Source organism: Anopheles merus, chromosome 2L (assembly GCF_017562075.2).
Source record: "Anopheles merus strain MAF chromosome 2L, AmerM5.1, whole genome shotgun sequence".
Taxonomy (NCBI): Eukaryota; Metazoa; Arthropoda; class Insecta; order Diptera; family Culicidae; genus Anopheles; species Anopheles merus.
Genome location: NC_054083.1, coordinates 26,182,005 through 26,202,646, shown reverse-complemented (window position 1 = coordinate 26,202,646; position 20,642 = coordinate 26,182,005). Strand labels below are relative to the sequence as shown.

General features: G+C 39.1%; 1 protein-coding gene across 6 annotated transcripts in view; it reads right to left on the bottom strand.

Annotated features, from left to right (window-relative positions):
* Positions 1-8,106: 8,106 nt before the first annotated feature.
* LOC121594942 (potassium voltage-gated channel protein Shal) overlaps positions 8,107-20,642 on the bottom strand; it is a 121,178-nt gene continuing 108,642 nt past the window's right edge. For 5 of the 6 annotated variants that reach the window (XM_041918805.1, XM_041918804.1, XM_041918808.1 and 2 more), the window contains 2 exons: positions 18,590-20,222; positions 8,107-14,434 (listed from right to left, as the gene is read on the bottom strand). In XM_041918805.1, coding sequence (XP_041774739.1) covers positions 20,112-20,222 — 111 coding nt within the window. In that variant the 3' untranslated portion in view covers positions 8,107-14,434; positions 18,590-20,111. The remainder of the gene's footprint in view (positions 14,435-18,589; positions 20,223-20,642) is intronic. The other variant, XM_041918810.1, reaches the window with a different exon arrangement.

Below are 20,642 nucleotides of genomic sequence, written 5' to 3'. Positions count from 1 at the left end.
ACGACTACACCGATTTCAAAACATGCCCGCGCGTTCCCGAAACCGAACCGACGTACCGGTGAGCGGTGAGCTCGATTTTCGGTGAGACGTGAACCGGTATAATCGCACTATGGGCGATGGACCGGGTGGCGGACTGATAACATTGAAAGGTAAAATAAACTCCAGGGTGAAAATAAGTTCTATTTCGCATGGTTTTAATTAATATTGATTTTAGTGTTTGGAAAATTGTGTACGATGAAAGTCTTGTTCTCGGCTACAATTTGGCACTATTTTAAATTAAAAGTTTAAAAATAATTATGACTTTTTCATAGTTTGCACTGTGCGTTCTTGTATTGGATTGAAAACCTGTCCTAAGGCTGAAGCTAGTCTCAAATGTACAAGGAAACAAATTCAATACGTTACCTATTCGAACCTTCCCTTTCTCAAACAAATAAACTCTCAATTAAACTACCAAATAAATAAATTAAATCCCAATTGATAATGAGTATCCAATACCAAACTCATCCTGGGTCTGGAATAGCTTACTTACTGGTGCTAGCAGCAAAGGCAAATATCGTTCAAATACAGGGATGATTTGATTCATAACAGTTTCGTTAAGTCTTAATCACAGCATATCCAATAAAATAACATATAAATAAAATAACAAAAAAAAAACAGAATAGGTTAAATATCGAAATCAAAGCTGACTAAACTACAATACATTAGGAACTTTATTTTTCTAACGAAAGTTGTAACGTAAATTGTATTTAAGGTTTTATAATAATATTGAATCATGTTTAGAGGCATGATTGTGTGTTGCCTATTTGAAATCCTTTTATGTATACTCTAGAGCGACAGGTTTAATCTCACCTAGGTTTAAGAATTCAGTATTTGTTTATCGACCTTAGCGATGTATTCAACTACAAAAAAATATATATAGAAGAAATTTCAGACCGTTGGCCTCAGCATTAAAAACGAATAACTCAATATTCAAGATGAATGTGGCTAATTTTTACATCAAAGCGTTTTTACAATCTATTTGCGTATACAATTATTATATAGAAATAGAAACGTTAATACCAAGCATTAGTTTTGGAATTAAAAATTTACAATACCACGTTACCTATTTACCACAAATGGATAGACTGCTCAATTTAAAAGAATTTATGTCATTTTGCCTGTTTGAATAAGGCTTTTAAATTCATTTAAAAAAACATTTTGGAGAAAAAAAAAGTTTTATAGAACTTGCTTTGGATGTTGGGATTGAAAATTAAACGTTTCTTTTCCATTAGATTCAAACTCAAGTTTTGGCGTTTATCAGATCAAGATTACTTTTATACTACTATCGTAGCCTTATTCATTTACAAATTTTTGCAACTTTTAATTGTTTGAAGTTTTTGCAAGCCGACACAAAATATCCACAATTTTAACCGTCCATAGTGCGGCAGACAACGTGCTGTTCGAAACCGGTTCACCGATTGTCGGATTTACCCGCTCACTATGAAACTTTTTCTCACGCCATCTCACGCCCGACTTGCTCACTTCGGCTTTCGGGACCGGTTCAGATTGCCCATCAGCTGATGGTGAAGGCGTCCCCGCTGCAAGCAACATGAAATGTCGTTACTCCGCCATCACCAACAGCACCCTTGTCGTTGTTGTTGTTTAGGTTTATGTTGTCATGTTGTTTATACTTCCCTCCGACTCACACTCCTCGTTTCGAACTTCTTTTGCCACCTTGTGGCGGGTGTTTCGGTTGGTAAGGAACTTGGCAAAAGGTATGTAGTAATAAATGGATATTATTGGAGTGACACAGAATTAGCAACACCGAGCTTCTAAACAGCGATTTCATGAACATAAAAACTGATTGATTTTCAAAGATATTAAACAAAACCGATCAAAATTGTTTGCTTTAATCACAGTTTGTAAATCTCACATTAGAAATGTATTATTAATCTAGACGGTATGCAAAGAGGTTTTCCAAAACCACAACGATGGCTGCTGGCCCAACCTAGCCTGCCCTTAGAATCCAATTAGACAATAAATTCCATCACCTGTACCTCACGACCGCCAGTTCGGCCGTCACATTAATCTTCGTCCACAAGGGCGCGCAAGGTTCGTGCCGCCGCGTGGTGGGGCAGATTGACTGGAATCCATCGAGAGATAAATGGTTTGCGAAAACGAGCCAAACAGTTCCGATTCGGGCTATGGCGCACAATGGTGCTGCCCTGGGTCGAAACAATCGCTCACACACACACACACAGCCACTCGGTCGTTTCCACCAAACCGAACCCGCCGGAGGGCAGTTCGCCGTACGATGCAGACCCGCTGTCGTGTGGCATGTTATGAGCGCTCGATAGCCCCGAGGGCAGTTGCCCTCCGGGCGGCCATATATTATATTCGCAGACACTCCGCAACAGACTCGCTCACTCGGCCGGTACGCGAGCGGTTCGGATCAACGTGCGCCTTTAGCCTACGGGCGACCAAGGTTTCCCCGTACGCCTTGCCTCGCTTGCCAGTGTGGTGCCCACTCGCCCCACTGGTGCGCTCTGGTTCGGGACGGGTTCCCTCCGGCAGCGTGGATGGCGCACACATACGGGCCTGACATTCCGTTTCGGCACGAAGCACGAACGCTGGTGCTGGTGAGGCGGTGGGGGATTTTTGCTTGTTCTCCGTTTAAATTCAAAACACCACGAGCAAGTTGGCCGGCGTGCATGGAAATTCATTGGCATGGCTCCCAAGCTCCCGCGGGCTCTTATAAAATAAATATATAAAAGTATAAAATATATTCGCTTATTTCGCTCCCTTTTTTGCGAGCGTTGCCTGACGCCGTTCCACTCACGCCGCACCATCTTTCGCTGAAATATCCTGCGGCAATCGCCCGAACCGTCCGCGCGCGCTTGGCTGTGTGTGCTTGTATCCTCGCACCATACACGGTTTTGGTTGTTTGAGTTTTGTGCAAGCCAAGGAGAGAAGGGGAGGGATCCCTGTTGGGGGTACGTCGGTACCGGCGCGATCCGAAACCTGGAGCCCTCGGAAGAAACTCGAGAAACTCGAGAAGTGAACCCGCCCGCAAGGGCTTTACCGGGGCCCCAGAATAAAACAAGTGAAGTGAAATAGAGTGAACGAGATAGCATCGCGTGAGTGTGTGTTCACAGCGGGCCCGGGCCCGAGCGTGTCCTGAGGGCAGGAGGGAAACTTATTCGTCTTGCTTCCGAGCTCGTGGTGCTGCTGCTTCTTTCGTCGGTTGCTCTCGCTAAAACCAGCTAGGAAACGGTTTGCCCGCCGGCCGTCACTGCACTGGAGCGTATGGAAATGTGTATGGTACCTACAGCACTGTGGCACACACACACACACACACGGCATATATGTGTGCTTCACTTCCTGTTCTTTCCCCCGAGCGAGGGAGGGAGAGCACAGCGAACGTGTGTGTGTGTACGAGCGCGCCAAGATTGAGATCCAATCATAATCCTCGAGGAGCTTGAAACTAGACGCTGGCGAGCGAAACAAAGCGAAAGTGCGACAGTCAGCAGAAAAAGGAGCAGAACGATCAGAGCTGATCTGCTGGCAGCTTCGGCTATCTATGCCCCGTCCGCTACCAGCCGGTGAAATGATTTCCCCGGGAACGATAACATTGCCGCAAGTGGTTTGGTGCGGCGTAGCTTATAATAAAGAAGCATGCGCGGGTTGTATCTAGTTTCTGTGATCTTGAGAGCCGTCCGTTGGACTTTCGGCAGGGCGAGAAGTTCCGGTTGTGGTCGAACGGGCAAACAAATCGGGTGGGTTATTTAAATATCAAAACATTTACTTCTGCATACTATCATTACGGCAATTGGTAATTAATTTAAAGAGCGAATAGTTTTAGAGCATTGTAATTTGCCTTTTGCTTGGCATAACAACGTTAGCAGAGGGTCAACACCAAACCTAAATAAGGTTAACTTATTCTTCTTGCTGATCCATACATACCAAGATCGATAACAAGGAACTTCAGCGAATGGAAAGAAATAAGAAAAAAAAATGTAAACATGCTTAACCATGCCGAACGCAAGTTCAAATTTCATTAGAACTGAGTTCCATAGCATGAGAATAAATTGCTTTATGTGAGATCAGCAATCATCACAGTGTCTATTTCATGAGTAAAATGCTAAAGTATTTGAAAATCAACATATTTTATTTAAACAAGAAGAAAAACATTTCTTTATATCCACCTGGCTTAAAGTTTATTTGCATAGAGATCATCCGTAATGACTGACATTGAAACAGAGTATTCCCGTTTGCATACTCACTGAAATGATCAGAGCTTTGAGACAAACGATGGCACTCCATGTGGAGCAAATTGCAAAAGCTTTCATACTCTTTCGCTGCAGTTCCAAGAGCAAACAATGTGAAAACAGAATCAAATATTGGAGGCTTTTAAGATACTAGCCAGCTGTTTTATATGGAGTTTGACACTTGGCGGTTGAAATCATGTCAATACTCCATACAAAACCACACGTAAAACTAGCCTCAGTATTTTAGCCTAGATTATTTCACCCTGGAAAATATGTAAACAAACACCGATTGGTCGCGGGTGCTATCAGGTTGGTTCAAGAAGGATTGATTATTATTATCTGAAGGATAAATATTGTGCCAAGAAAGGTTAAAATTTGTTTGGAACGATTTTTTTTAGTTTAATAAAAGTAATCTAACTCATAAATAAAAATAAACAAAACAATTAAAAAAAAAATCTTTGTGTACACACAATTGCTGCAATACAATACGGCGGACCGTAACTGTCAAATGAATACAACCCGAATGATGTTTATTACTCCGCTAACAAGCTGAAATTTCAGCTTATTGGCTAAACATATAAAACGGATGATAAATTGATATGTACAAGATTTGATCATGATATCGAAACTATGTAAAGTGATTGCCTCTGTGAAATAGAATAAGCTCTTCTGCGCGGTGTTGAGTAATTAGTAATTAAAGTCCAGGATTAAAGTCCAGATTGATGAATACGCCCTGGACCCTGTTTCTAAATGGTTCCTATTTCTTTAAAAAATAAATGAATGCAGTGGAACATTGAATATGAATTGTGGAATCTTTAAATACATTTGTCATATCAGAAAATAATTGATCGATATGGTCCAAAGATCAATGACATCAAAAAAACATGAAAGACATAATTTTTCATAAAAGTTTGAACAGTGGAATTTGTGAAATAATAGTGTTTATGAAGAAAATATTTTTCGAGCTGAACCTTATCAAACTCAAAATTGCATAGCATGTTAATATCATTAGATTGAGCTTGAAAGTTATATTCTGCGAGAAGCATTTGCCCGTTTTCGGACACAACATCATTGATCCAATTTTGTTATACGAACTGCATATTGTGACCCCTTACACTGTTGCAGTTAAATGCTTTGTATTTCATTCAAAACAACTACAACATTACCACACCATTTAATAGCAACCGTTCTGTTTGTTGATCAAACCAAAGCATCGCAAAAAACAATCCGGACTTGAGAATGGGGAAACAGATGCGTGGATGGGAAATACTGCCCCTTCCATGATGATGAAACCCATCCTCTTCCTCAGCACATGCTTTATGAGGTTAAGCTAATCAAATCCAGTATGCGTTGGTACGCCCAATCCCGCCAGTAACTGAGCCAGTTCGTCAAACTTTCCCAGAAAAGTCCCGATCGCTGTGATGAGTTTGTGGAGGGCGTGCGGTTGTGGCAATGGTGGACCGAAATCCCAGAAAATTCATTTTGCAAATCACATAAAATTGTGCGCCAGTACCAATATCACGTGTAACATGATGAAGCCTGGCCGCGGGATACGGTAAAATTAAATATTTGACGCTAATTCAACAGTACGGTTGCACTACGGCTGGCGAGCTCGTATAAAAGCTGGGTATGCGAGTGTGTGATTAAGAGTGAGGGGAGAGAGAGAAAAAAAAGACGCAAAGGATTTTGTCGGGGGCTTTCGAAATGGGATACTTATGAAAATCATACGCGTGTGTGTGTGTTTCGGGGTGTTTTTTGTTAGGAAAATGTTCTCGTTTGTACAATTTTGGAGGATTTGGAGCGGAAGGAGTTGACGTACGACTGGTAATAACTTCAACAGTAAGCCGCACAGGGAGCAAAGCCGTTGAATTTGCAATATGCAGCAGTTGATTGGTTCTAAATACTGGATGAGGAGTGGGACTGTGATATGTGATGAGAACTGAAGCTAATTTTTGGAACTGGCACTATGCGTGTAAAGAGCTTACTCAAATTGCTGCGAAGTATAATGTTTTGCTTTGGACAGGATTATGCGTTTTAGATATTATGTGATACATTTAATTTTTCTTATAAAACTAAAACAGGATTCCAAATGTAATGCTACATAGTTGAACAAGATCATACAAAACAAAAATCATATTATGGATTATAAAAAAACAATCCATCAATCAAAGAGATAAGTTAGTATAGTTTTACAATATCTTACAGTAAATTATGGAATTGTTCATTTAAAAATTGATTAATATGCTAAAAATCGAGGTAACGATTCCTTCAAAAACGATTCTGAGCCAATGCCGTTTCTAGAACGAATGGAGCTTTTCTAGGAACCGATGATACGTTACAATATTTGTTTTATGAACTTACCTGTTTTATGAGCTTACTTATTTGTTTTATGACTACTTATTTTTAACTATTATTAGACTTAAGAACATTCACACGGATGCATTGTTATCCATTGAATTAGAATTAAACAATTAAACAATTAAACAATATCTGAATGTTAAAGAGACATTTCTTTCGTGATCCGAACATGCAAAATTAAAAAAGGCGAATTTTTTTAGAGTTGCAAAATCCGTTTGAATGTTTATTGAAAGTTCGGTCCCTTTTATACCCCCGTTATCCCATACATTGTAGGGTGTTAGTGTATCCTTTTCGATGATAACTAGTACATAAGTGTACGTACGTGTGAGTGTCGCATTTTAGTATTTGTGTCGCATATTTATCCCGCTTTTACACGCAGCGTACCCGGTTTCTAGATTAAGGTGATCGCGCAACACACAAATTTACAGTTTGACTCATTCGTTACGGAATTAACAATCGCGAACGGAACAGATATCATCGATGTACTAGCTTCTGAGCCCACGAAGATGTGTCATAATAATTACGGGTGCAATCTCTAAGATGCGGAAAAAGTTAATTGTCCATGTGTTCAAAGAATTTCTTAGAATTTAATAACTCTCTTAGGGATCAGATATTTTACAAAAAAATATGATAACTTAATTATGAAATGAAAATACTAAGCTGAAATCTTATCATCCAAGATTGTTAAGGTAATGAAATCTACAGAACTATGAGTAGCCGGAGATAAGCTCACTATATCTCAGGCATTTTGAACACGGCGGTTTCAACTGGGGGTGGACCAATGAAGAAGAAATTTAATAACAAGTAGAAGAAGAAAAGTAAGAATATTAAAGAAGAAGAAAATAAAGAAGAATTAATGGAAACACACAAATCATCAACAAGAAACAAGCACAACAATGAACATAAACATAAAGCGAACCAATGTTATATGAAACAAAAGACATTTTCATTGATGATGATGATGATGGTAACGATGATTATCTGTCCCAAATCTTACCTGTAATTCACACTTAGGGCAAAGAAAGATAAACTGCGTTTTTTTCAGAATACAACACTTTATTATCCCTTTCAACTTCGATACACATCTCACCACGTTTTAACCTAAGAATCTGTCAATGTATATATAATATATATATATGTTCATTTGTTTTGGTCTATTCAAAAACAGAATATTTACATGAAAAGGTTTGTTGGGAGAGGGTGTAGTTATGCATTTGTTGTGTATGTGTGTTGCTTGCTTTAATTAGAACGGTATGCGTTTTCGCTTCGATAGGATAGGAGGCGGTTGGTTTTTATTATTAGGTATTAAAATCACTATGTACAAAAACCCATCGTCATCGAGAAGTTAGAGAGGGAAACCAAAAAACAAGGAATAGAATTGTAGAATCTCATAAACACAACTACAAGAGTAACGTTGTGAAGTGGTAAAGGGAGCAAAGTTGAAGAGAAGTTTGAAAAATTGGCATTTCTGAAGAATCCAAACTGCATTCAAAATCATTCGTTAAGTTTTTGATTTGTTGATCCGTTGTTTTATATTTTCAAAGAAAGAAAAAAATAGCAGCAAAAGATAGGTAATGTAAGTAAGTCGTGAGCTGTGTGATGTTTTCTTCTGTTTTGGAAGGTAAATTCGTTTTGCACAAGCCGGTTGCATTCCTGGTTGGTGTGTTTGGGATGGTGTCAAGTCAATCCCAACTCTACACCTGATCGCGGAAAACACAATGACGTATCCTCTCAATCCAGCATCGGTGTCATCGATTCATTTTTATCGCTCCATTTTTATGTGCTTTTGCTGTTTGCTCTTATGGGATAGGTTTAGTTCTCTCATACACGCGTTCTTACTTACTTCTTCTTCTTTTTTTGTTTGTTTGCTGAATCCGGCAGTTATCGGTTTGAATATGGTTTCGTTAGTTTTTGGTTTCATTTCGTTTATTACAAAAGATTTAGGGTAATTAAATCTAATTGGTATTTCATACTTTGCTTTGCTGTCTTGTTTTTTTTGCTTCTTTATTTGCTTACCTTTTTTGTTGTTTCAAACGCTTTTTCCTTCTTTCTGTGGTTTTTGTATCCATTGTTTTTTTTTCTTCTGTACTAAAACATACCTCCTCTCCTTTTTTGTGAGATACAGGGAGAAGGAGTGTGTTGCTTCGTGTAGGAGTTTTCTTCTGTTTGTTCTGTGTGATTAACCGACTAATGGGTGTGATTGTGAACCGTGTTCGCCTCGCATTGCGTTTGCGGGTTTAAGGGTGTTTTACCGTTTTACACTATTGTTTACTACCGCTTAAAACATTCTATCTACGCTTGGATTCATTAAGAATTGGTTTTCATTTTACTGTTTCATATGCTTTCTTTTTCTCTTCACGTTTGTTGTTCAACCCTCTACAGGTATGGCGCAGAATTTGCAACGGCATTTGCTTGCTTCTTGTTGTTGCGTCCAGGATTTCACAATGTTCAACGTTTGGTGGAACGGTTGCTCTGAATTCCTAGCATTACGTTCACAAGGGATGGATCCGGGAGTGGAGCAAAGCGATGATGATGCAAGTACAGGACGATGTTATCCAACTAAAGGACCAAGCCTTCACTCAAAATCAATAGGTAGTTTGCTAGCGCATTGGAAAAAGAAACTCCAAACAGTTTGTAGAGTAAAGATGGTGTGAAAACGTTCAATCACTATCAATCGGCGCAACTGGGCCGCAAACAATTACTTTTCTATCCTTCGCACGGATACAAAACCAACGCATGTTTTTTCCTTCCTGATTGAAGCGTTGAGCATAGAACGATTGATAGTCCGAACCGCTGCTGCTTTTCAACACACCAAGAAAAACACACCAAATACCAACACAGCTAGAGAAACGAGGAAAGAAGCCCAAGTCGCCAAGTTTGTTATCCTTTCAAAAGTTTTCCATTTTGTTCCGCCTTCGTTTCACCATTCTTCTTTCTGTTTCGTTGAGTTGAATATTACTACCATTCATTTAATTGTCTTGCACAACACTTGACTTAGCTTTGATTATTTCTTTGCTATTTTGGTTTGCGTGTCTATTTCTCTCTTTTCTAATTTACTGCTGTTTTGTAAAGATTTGTATTCTAATTGCTTGCTTTTTAATTGTGATGTAGTCCTTTTTTTCTTCTCTAAGCTACAACCTACACACCGGTACGATCTACGTATTTTGTATTGTTGTATTTTGTGTTACTTTTGGTTCACGCTATGCTGCTTATGTTTTTCCCTTGCTTTTGCTAATACAGTGGAGACTAACAATCCTGGCACACCGCTAAGATAGGCGATCCCTGCTACAAAGTTCTAATGGAAAGAGAGAAGAACACTAAATCCTCTTGCTTGCATTGAAAAAGGGCTCGAGAAAATCGAATGAAAACATAATATATTGGGAAGTTCCTCTGTCGCTCCAGTTCCAGAACTTTATTCCAGAAGTGGCGCAAGAAATAGTGGCAACAGCAGGAAGTAGTAAGCATTTAAGACCCACATATCAAACACCATTATCATTTCCACCCTCCCGTTTGCTGTACTAGTCGTCGTTTCCGTTCCCGTGATCTTCGATGTCCCTGAACGTCAGATGGCCCTGGCGACATGGGATATTTTACCATTCTCCTTCAGTCCTGTTTTTTTTTCTTTTCTATTTGCTGCTTTTGCTATTGATGTATGGATTGCTCTTATTCCGCCACCAGTATAATATTAATATAATACATTCATTATTACGATTTGGATTTGTTTTTGCTAAGATTTGCTTCCATTCTGTCTGCCATACCCATTGAAAACATGGGCTAATGATCTGTTTTTATCATTTCACCTTTTTCTCTTTTTCCTTGCCATCGTTTTGGACGATTGAAAGGACTATTCCTCTTCCTGCCCGGTTGCTTGATGTGTGAGCGTGTTGTGAGTTTCATATTAAAGTATTTTTGCTTTGTTTCATTACGAACGTGTTGGTTAAATGTCTTACACTTTCTGCTTTTACGAAAACAACATTCTCTTGCGTTACATTCATTTAGGGGTTTCCTCTGTCGTTTTGTATTCATTTTTTCTTTTTCTCTCTTTTCTGCATCTTCCCGCATGTAGTTTAGAATTATGAGTTGATGCCTCTGAATCGGCTTTTTTTTTAACATTGTCATGTACTTTTCCGTCCTTAACCATCCCTGTCGTCTAGCTTACTGAGAGGTTTCTCGTTGAACCACTGACTATTCACTAGAGTACTTATAACGTTCACTGCACCTTAATAATTGATTACAGGTCAACTGTCAAGACTGTGTTCAATGCTTCGCTTAGCTGGCTTACAATTACTTCATAAGTTTCACTGTTTCGTTTCATTACAGCTACCCATCGTTTGATTGCTGGGAGTTTTAACACGGGTTATCCGTTTACGTGGAGGAGGGAAAACATTCACATGCACACACACACACACATACATACGTACAGAGCGTCGTACTCCGATGCACAAGCTTGGAGGGCGCATGGGGAAGAATCTTTATGTGTATTCGTATTTGTATTCGTAGGATTTTTTGATGTGCAGATTCTGGATCGTTACACAAACAAATTACGCCACAGAGGCGATGTGCTTTAAATTTAACAAACGAACCAAAAAACATGGAAACAGTTTCCGAGTTTTCTTTTGTCGCTAGTTTCTTCCCCCAGCTTCCGAAAGATCGAGAGAATCATTTGAATGTTTCTGTAGTTTGGTTGCTTGTGTTTGTTTCCATCGTGTACGCTCACCTTAATGCTATTTATTTCTTATTTACGTTTTTTTCTTCTTCTAAGCAGCAGGTTTTTTCCTTCTTCTCCTCTTTGTTGGTTTTGTATTGAAAAGTATTACAATAATGTTTATAACATCCATCAATATTTGATATTAGCCTTACAATTGTTTCCTTACGCTATGCTGTTTTTTCGTTTTTCCACCTCTGTTATTCTCTGTTCCTTCCACTTTCTTTTATACTATCGGACAACAAGCTTCCATTTTTTCTTCTTTGCATTACTTTGACTCGCTATTGTAAGTTGTTTGTTTATTACGTTCTAGTGATTTACTTTTCGTTTTGTTTGTTTGATTTTCGTTCTGTTTCCGTTTCTTCAACACATTACACTTTGTGTGTATTTGTTTCTTTTTTCATTGATTTATTCTAAAAATGTGTTTGCTTGTGTATGTGTGTGTGTGTGTTTATTTGTTTAATTATTTTCTTTCACCTGTCCTTCGCACCTTTACTCTATTATCAATTAACAACAATCACGTCACGTTACTCGATTATTTATAAGTTACCTTTCATTAAAGTAGTATTCACAGTTCTAGCTGGAAGATTGGTTTAATGCATACACGATTCGAAACAAAGAGTGGTGCTTTATCTTTTCTAACAGTAACGTGTAGTTTTTTGTTTTGTCTCTATGTTTTGCGAAAGAAACCGTTAAAATACGCAATTGGAAAAGATACACGCATACACACGCGAGCACAGTGATAATTTGTGGCTCGTGATTTCGACCGAGTAAAGAGACATAAAGCGAGTGTAAACGAAACGGATCGAAGGAAAGGAAAAGGCTGCCGCAAGTCAGGCAAGAAACTTCCTGCCCAGTGTCTAGTGCATGCATCCTTTTAGGAGATTTGTTTATGCTTTGGTATATCTACGGTTCATTTTGTTAGCTTTGTGTCTGACTGGTGTTCTTATTTACATCATCTACCACCACCTGCCCAGATTATGTGCAGGACTAATAGTTAAAATCGAATGCTGTCGGATAGAAAAACATGGATGTGTTTTTTTTTTCATTCTCCTTGTCAAAAAGAAAAATTATTGCTTTGTTACGTTTGTATAATAAAATCAGATGATTGATGCAATAATAATCCAACTTCAACTCAATAGTGTTGAACGGTATTCTGTATTTTAATTTTGTTTAAAACATAACCAAACATCGAAACAGAACAGATAGAAATGAACAAAGAAATTTTTCGTAACATTTAAATGCAGTTTCGCATTCATTCTTTAACCCCTCGCGTTCTTTAACTATTACCTACTTGCATGTTATCATCGCTAGTTTCCCCTTCTTTTAATAATTGCATTACCTTTGCATTGAGTTTTTAAATTCCTTCCGACATGTCTTTATACTTTAGTAACGCTTTTTCTTCCACTATCAATTGCGGTCACTGCCGCAGTAACTCTTCACACTTGATATGTGACGTCTAGCACTGGGAAACGTGGTGATTTGCTTAACAAACAAAAACCAATCTGGTTCAGTTCTCTTCTATTGCAATTCTGCAGCTGTCATTGGTTGCAGTTTGTTGCTGGCTCATTAGACTGGGGATATTCGTATGTATCTTTTCGGGTTTCTGAGTGGGCTTTTGTTTGTTTTGGTAATCCGTTTAAAGCTATATTGTTTTTGTGTGTGTATGATGTGTTCTCCCTTTCTGTACTGCCCTTTATTCGAGTAAATTTTTTTTTCAGCTAACTCCGGGCAGTTCAGGAAGTAGCGTACCCCGGAGTTCGAGAGACAGTTAAACAGCGTAACGCAGTATCCCTTTTCATCGAACGCGCTATCCTAAATTGTTCGCCGCGTAAGCGTAAACCACACACTATGCATTGTGCTACGCTTCTCTCCTAAGTAGCTAATAGGTAATAGTCGGTAATAGTAATAGATAATAGTAGTTGTAGTAGAAGAACATTGCCATTAACCTCGTTTGCTCCTGCATAGCTCCCTCGCTAACTTCGCTATGCTACTGTTGCCTCAAAAGGGGGTGTGGAAGAGAGAAGGAGACAAAGATTAAGGGTGAAACTGGGACAGGTTGGATTATTTTCAGGTAACAGTTCACGAAGTAAGGGGGATGAAGCCAGGGCTTACTGGTCATAATGCGGGGTAGTAACCATTTTTAAGCAGTAAATAGAAAAAACAACCGAAAATACGATACGATCTTCGCTATAACAGTAACAGTTTTGCAGCTTAACCACCAAAACACAGGACAGTTTCTATCCTTCTCGCTCGCTCTCTCTCTCTTTCTGTCTCATTCTCTTGCTATGTGATCCTGCCTGCCTAAACTATGTGTGTATGTGTGTGGTTTTTTGCTTCGATAAAATAGCCTGTGTGTTTAATCTTCGTCTGATAAGAGATAGAGTTGCGAAATAGAGTAACACTGTACATTTACGTAGTAGTTTGTGATAAAGTAGTGCCACAGCTTACAGTGGTCGCCTAGCAGATGGGGTTGTCATGCCTAACACTTGGTTTTGCTTCCTTTCTTCCTATCCGTACAGCCAACGCACGCTCCCCGCACGGTGGGTCTATGGAGCAGTGTTTGTTTTTTGTCGGAACTGTTTTGCAAATCGTGGGCATCTTTTTGTTTTATTTTTAAATGATCATTTGCATACCCCATCCGAGAAAAACAAAATCCATTGGCAGGACATCCACGATACGTCCTGCATCTGACCATGGTGGTGGTATCACTTCGAATTAACATTAAAAGATTAATTTCTAAACTTTTCTGTGTTTTCCTTTTTTTGCTTTGAACGCTGCTGGATTGGACAGCATCTTTTCGTGATATTGGCGCTTTCCGTTTCATTCCAAAGATGAGGCAGGATACAAAGGAAAAGCTGCCCTCTTCACCGGATCCTCGGCGTCGCTGTGGCGTTCCTTTCTGTGTTTGGGGCAGTTGTTGTTTGCGCGCAGTTCCTATGGGTCTTGTGCTATGCTCGTCATTCACTGTTACGATCTTGCGTTACGCCACACTTTCCATCGGGGGAGAAAAGTCACCCAGAACGATATTCTCTACGCTGGTGCGCGCAGTTTATTATGATTTCTTCCTTTCCCGTAGCGGAATATCGTCCTCCTGGCATCATTGATTCGCTGAGGTGTAGTTCTACGATGAAAGGAAACGGCGTAGAAAGTAAGCCAAAAAAAGAAGAGAAAAAGTGGTGCAATTAGTACGTTTTGTTGTTTTTTGTTGTATTTTGTGACTGAGCAGTAGAAGAAAGTTGCTACTGAAATCGACACTAGTTGTTACAAAGAGAGCAAGAGAGATAGAATATAGAGTAAGAGTGATAGAGATAGTGAAAGAGAGTGAACTAGGAGAGATACATTGAAAGAACGATAAAGAGGAGGTAGTGATCATGGAGGTGTATCTTGTTTTTTGAAGAATTATTGCTTTATGAAAAACAATGTTGTTTATTTGGTTTGTTTTGGAGAAAAAAAAAGTTTTCAGATTAGTGGGCTCATGACGAGGAATTGAAACACATCTTGGTAAGAAAATAGGGACAAATTTGGAAAATCAAAATAAATGTCGAGGTTCTAATTTTGGTGACAGTAGGGAAATCAAACAGATATTTTTTTGTAATTTTATAAGATTATTTTTTTTCAGTCGTGCCAATATTTTAAACCAGTTTTCAGTTCTTTTAAACACATATTTGATTTCATATCACCATGAAAACCAATTTAAGATAGGGAAAACCTTGATGATGAGGTTAAGGTGAGGCGACTCTACATCGATCTAATTTAGAGGGAACGTTTTCTTCCTTCCCTTTTTTTACAGTTGCCAATAACAGGACAGGAGATAGTAACACTGAGAAACTGTTCTAGAGCACATTGAAACAAGGAAGGGAAATAAAAAAACACCCAACGAAAGGAAACGGAAATCGAAAACTTCGATAGGCACAGCAAGAACGTACGCTTAATGTGAAAGATATGTGGAAACATTAACTTACTAGAGAAAAATAAAACATTAAAGGGAAAAACACAAGAGGAAGAAGAACTAGAAGAAAGAACAAGAAACGACACAAGAGTGGTCGGTTGGGAGCCGGGTTGGAGGGAAAATTGAGCAATAGATAGAGTGAGAAAGAAACGGAGCAAGAAGTGAGTGTCGACTAGTGGCGCTATTACTTTCTCGTTCGTTTTTGTTTCTTTTTGTAAAGTTTTCTTTTTTTGTGATTTTGTATTTGTATTTAGTTGCTTAAGAGAGAGAGAGAGAAAGATAAGGAAATAGATGGAGAGAGAAAGTATAACTAATTTGCTTGTGGTGCAGGCTTGTAAATTTTGGATTGTATGATACTGGGAGCTCACGATGGATGCTCGTGGCGTGACTAGGTGTCGAATTAGTGAACTGTATAATGCTTTGCAATCGTTTATTTTGGGGTGCAGTTTGAGGGAGTACATACTGTACACTGGTGTGGTTGGGTAGTTTGCAATTTGGTATTTGTTTATAATACAGCTATGTACAGGTGATATTTTTTCGTTCTTTTAGCATTAGTTTGATTTTTTTCTTTTCAGGACCTAGTTTGATTAAAAGCAGTTGTATTTTTTTCATTCGTTAACATTCCGATAGTTTGCTCATTTCATTTCATTTCACTTTCTATTTAAAAAACTAGCACAATTACACCGATAGCGCCTGCAACGATACCTAACAAGCTAATGTTTGCAGCCAATTGTAGCTTCCCTTATACCGACCTACCTAGTACAACACAATGAAAACCAAAATTATAAATAACCACAATTAGAACCCTCTCCCCAGAAAAAAAAAATACTCTCAACCGTCCGATAATTCTCGTAGTAGAGTCTCACACTTGTTTGAATATGGGCACAATCCGATTATATTTCAATGCTACATCTTGATTTCATAAAACGCAACTAAATGAGTTTCAATGTCGGTCAACTCAAGCTCATCTACTCTTTCGATTATACAAGTAAATTATTATAATTTCTGCAACACTACACAAAGCGAGCGTTACGCAAAGCGATAGCATATGAAACCATTAAACACACTACTAGCTACTTTCAGCCTATGTTTTCCTATGGAAAATGTTTCAAAACTAAAAGGTAAAACTGTAGTAAATAATTCTATAACTAGGATTGTTTTTTTATTTGTTCGTTTATTTTAGTTTCTTTGTGAAAACATTTCGGAACCACCTTTCGATGACAGTCCTTCTCGAACGGCTCCGTGAGAAACAGGTAAAGTACAAAGTTTTACAAGTGAAAATAAACACGTAACGGTAGAAAGTATAGCATTTTATGTACACAAAAAAAGGAAAATCATATCTAAACGCAGTGGTATGAGTCGAGTAACAAACAACAACACCATCAGAACGGGTAACACTTAAGAAGTGAAGAAAGTGTCATAAACATCGAACAGTACATAAGGATGATTGAGTGATCGTGTTCACTGTTGGGTAATGGTAAGTGAGTGAGTGAAGTTATGAGGATGAGCTATTCGAAGAGTTTGTTGGTTTTGGGGTAAGAGTGTGTGGGTGTGAATTGTTAACTGAAAGCTGTAAAGATTTGTAGATTTTCAAGGTGTTTAATATTTAATTTAATATCTCGGTCCCGAGGTCAACTCGTCTCGAAAGCCTGTATGGGCCGGCATGTCCACGTAGGACGTTACACCAAATAGAAGAACATCAACACTAGAAACTCGGACTAGACGTTAATTTGGTTCCAGCAAGTCCGATCTCTGTATAAAATAAAACATAAGCACTGGATGTCTTATGCGGTGTGAAAAAAACGTTTAATTTTTCAAGCTTTTTATTTGGACAATCCCAATAAGAATGCTGCTTTACAGCTACAAAATAGTCGATGGAACAATTGCACGAAATGTTCTAAGAGAAATTACATTTTGCTCATTAACTTCAACACGTCTCAAACGTTGTAGCGTTTCAACTACCACACCGAACACAAAGCCTCACTCCATCAAACCCATGAGCAATCGTATCGACATATGCACGTAACGGGGTAAAACCCATAAAGCATACATCCATGTTTTTTTTTATTTTCAACGTATGCGTTATCTGTTGTGAATCCGTTGTGAAAACTCTCCCTGCGGAGGGAAAACTTTGTTACATTCACAGTACCCATCGTAATGCTGGCAGCGTATTTACCCTCACCCGCTCGGTTGGATTTATGGCCGATACGAGAATGTGCCCGATTGAACACACAGGAGAGAACGTTGCTCTGTGTGTGTGTGTTTGTTTCCGGATTGCTGCAGCACGTCCATTTTTCGAGTGGTGTGCTATATTATTCATTTCGAATCATGCACATCGTCGATCGGGCACACTGTACGTTCCGCTGCATTTTCCAGCCCAGCGATGGAAACCGCGGTGTGGGGTGTGTAATATTTCACTTATGCTCATTTACAGGGTATACTGATGAACTTCCGGCACGAAAGGCCAACCGGAAAGGCAGTTGGACGCTCGCAATCGACCCGATTGTCATGGCGGTGTCCAGGGAGGAACGTTCAGGAGTCAACGAGTATTTACGAGTTTGTTTGTTTATTTGATGGTCCCCTGCCCGCCAACAGTTTGGTTTGGTTTGGCATGCACGCGTACCGCAATCGACAGAGACAGAAGCGTACGAGCGATAAATCGTTCGCAGACTCGTGCAACAATGCAGCTGTTGATCTGCATTTATGGCCTCCCCCAACGCTATCGATCGATTTGGGATGGATTGTATGTGTGTCGTTGTGTATCAGGACGCGCGGAAACCGCCGCTTTGTGGTTGCCGAGGACCGTGATTGGATGGGTCGCGCACGATTCGCGTACGATTTTAAACCGCCTAAGTGACTATACTGTACAGCTGTGCGAACAAAGAAGATAACAGCGAACTACATCGATGCTTTCCAGGCAGGCTTACAGAACTAGAGTGTTTGTACAGGAGAGCGAAACTATGTACAGCTCATCAACGGCTCGTGACTATTGGCAATATAGCAGGAGGGGGGAAAAAAAGAAGGAACCAATGAGGAAAAGAATATCAGAAAATGAAGGTGAATGTTAGTGTGTTAATGTTTACGCAAAAGTGTGCGTGTTTCCGAAAAGATCATCGGAAGGGCTTATTGAAGGAGTGTAAGAGAGTGTGAATGGGTGTTGAAAGATTAAAACATCCTAGCAGTAAGATAGAGAACGAGTAAAGGAGAAACGGGAAGCTGTAACACAGTTCAGGGAAAACGATAACGGTGTAAAAGAAAGGAATCAAAACAGAGATACTTCCGCCGCGGGGCGGCAAACAGCAATGCAACACAACACTCTAACTCTACCTGTATCTGAAAATCCAATCACAGATTTGGCTAACATGAGAAACGTTCATCATTATTAGTCACAGCTCACACACACACACACATGCACGCACGATTGCATGTTCGGGTTTCGGGTATTTTCGCATGATTTTTGTTTGGGTTTTCATTTGTTTCATTGTTATTTCGCGGTCGTTGTACGCAAGAAAAGCAATTAAGAGACGGTTATTAGTTTTCGTAACCATACACGATATATGTAGGTGTGTATGTGATATGGCAATGATCTGGGCGAGTTGTGTAGAGGAGATGTAGGGGAGGGAAGCTCGTAGTAAGGCGGGACGAGGAACCTGCCCGGTTTGGTCCATTTAGTTCACGCACACCGGTACCTTGCAAAGGATTAGGCATGCTGGTTCGAATTACTGTCGTTTGCGAATTTTGAAGAATTTGTGACCGAATGGTTTTGGTACACAATACAAAATGAAGACATGAATGTGGTTAGAGAAAGAGAAAGGAAAAAGAAAAAAAAGATGAGCTTTTTACACCAATCGGTAGGAAATTTGGTTTTAAGTTAGAAAATATTCCAGAATGACTTGAAACGGTGCGAATATGCTAGAGTTGAATTTGACATAGACTTTTTTGTGTACATTATTTAGCCTCTCTTGGTTATACTTTGTTTTTTTTTTTTGCTACACTATCTTAACACCTTATTTTACTTATTCTTTCATTTCATACTATACTTGCGGTATTCTTCTGCTTTTAGACGAATGTTTCATGTAGGCTTTTATTTTTTAATCAATTTGCTTTTTTTTAAATAACTTTAAAACAAACATTGTTTTGAGCGTTTTTGAGAAACGTATGTGACAGTCACCATTAAAGAATGAATCGATGATGCGTAAGGATGTCGAATGACGAATGGGCTATGAACTTATTTTCACTATTTTTGGCACATTTTGAACACTTACACGTAGAGATTACTTAAAGTGAGATAAATATTACTAGCCAGAACAAAACCACATTTAATAATAGACAAAGGATGTCAATATAAAAAAAAAACATATAAAAATTAAAAATTGACTACGGATAATGAAATATACCTTATTTAATAGTGTAACAGAAAAAAAAACATATAAAATGTAAGATATTAAAAATAAAAACAAAAGAATTAATATTTTAAATAATAGAGAAGAAAAATAATTTCATAAATAAAAAAAATAGATACAATTAACTCACATACTTATCGCACAGAGTAAGGCAGAGAACAAAACAAAATCATTAAAAAAAACACAAAAATAAATTCCATTTTTATTCAACACCCAGAAAATACACTGAATCCACTAAAATGTACTCCCACACGGAAAAGAGAGTTGGAAAAAGAGACACTCAAACAACCACAGCTGCAGTAGAGAAGATGGAGAAGAAACACACACACACAACCAAGAGGCGAAAGGGGAAAGGGGTAAAAAACACACATACACACACACACGCTTGATGTTTTTTTAAAACTCAAAAGAAAACCAACCATCAGGGATCATTATTTTATGGTTCATTACTTGGCTGCACTGGTGCCCGTACGCTCACAGTCCCCATTGCTTCCAACAGCCTCTTCCAATTCGTCGCCCATGTCCTCGAAGGAGTTCCTTCCAGACTCCCGGTTTTCCTACGAGATGGACGGCACGCGGCAAGATGAGCGGGGTAAAGTGCACACACACACACACACACAAACGCACACATGAAACACAGAAGAAAATAACTAGACAAACACACACACACATACACACGGGCACACACACACACACGCAAGGACACAGATCAATGTGGCGTATCGATGGTGCAGCAAATTGGTACCGGGCAACAACCGCATATACTACTCGACCGAGTGAGAGAGAGAGAAAAAAAAACAACCGACCACTGCCATCCTCCTCCTAAGGCGCTTGGTGGTGTGCTTTCGTATTTTTTTCCAATTTCCAAAAAACTTCACGGGCTTTTGGCCGGAACGAGGGTAGTTTGGTTTCTGCTTTATTCTGCACACAGCATACACAGCGGTCGGGTGGGCCAACCGCGACCGACAACCGCGACC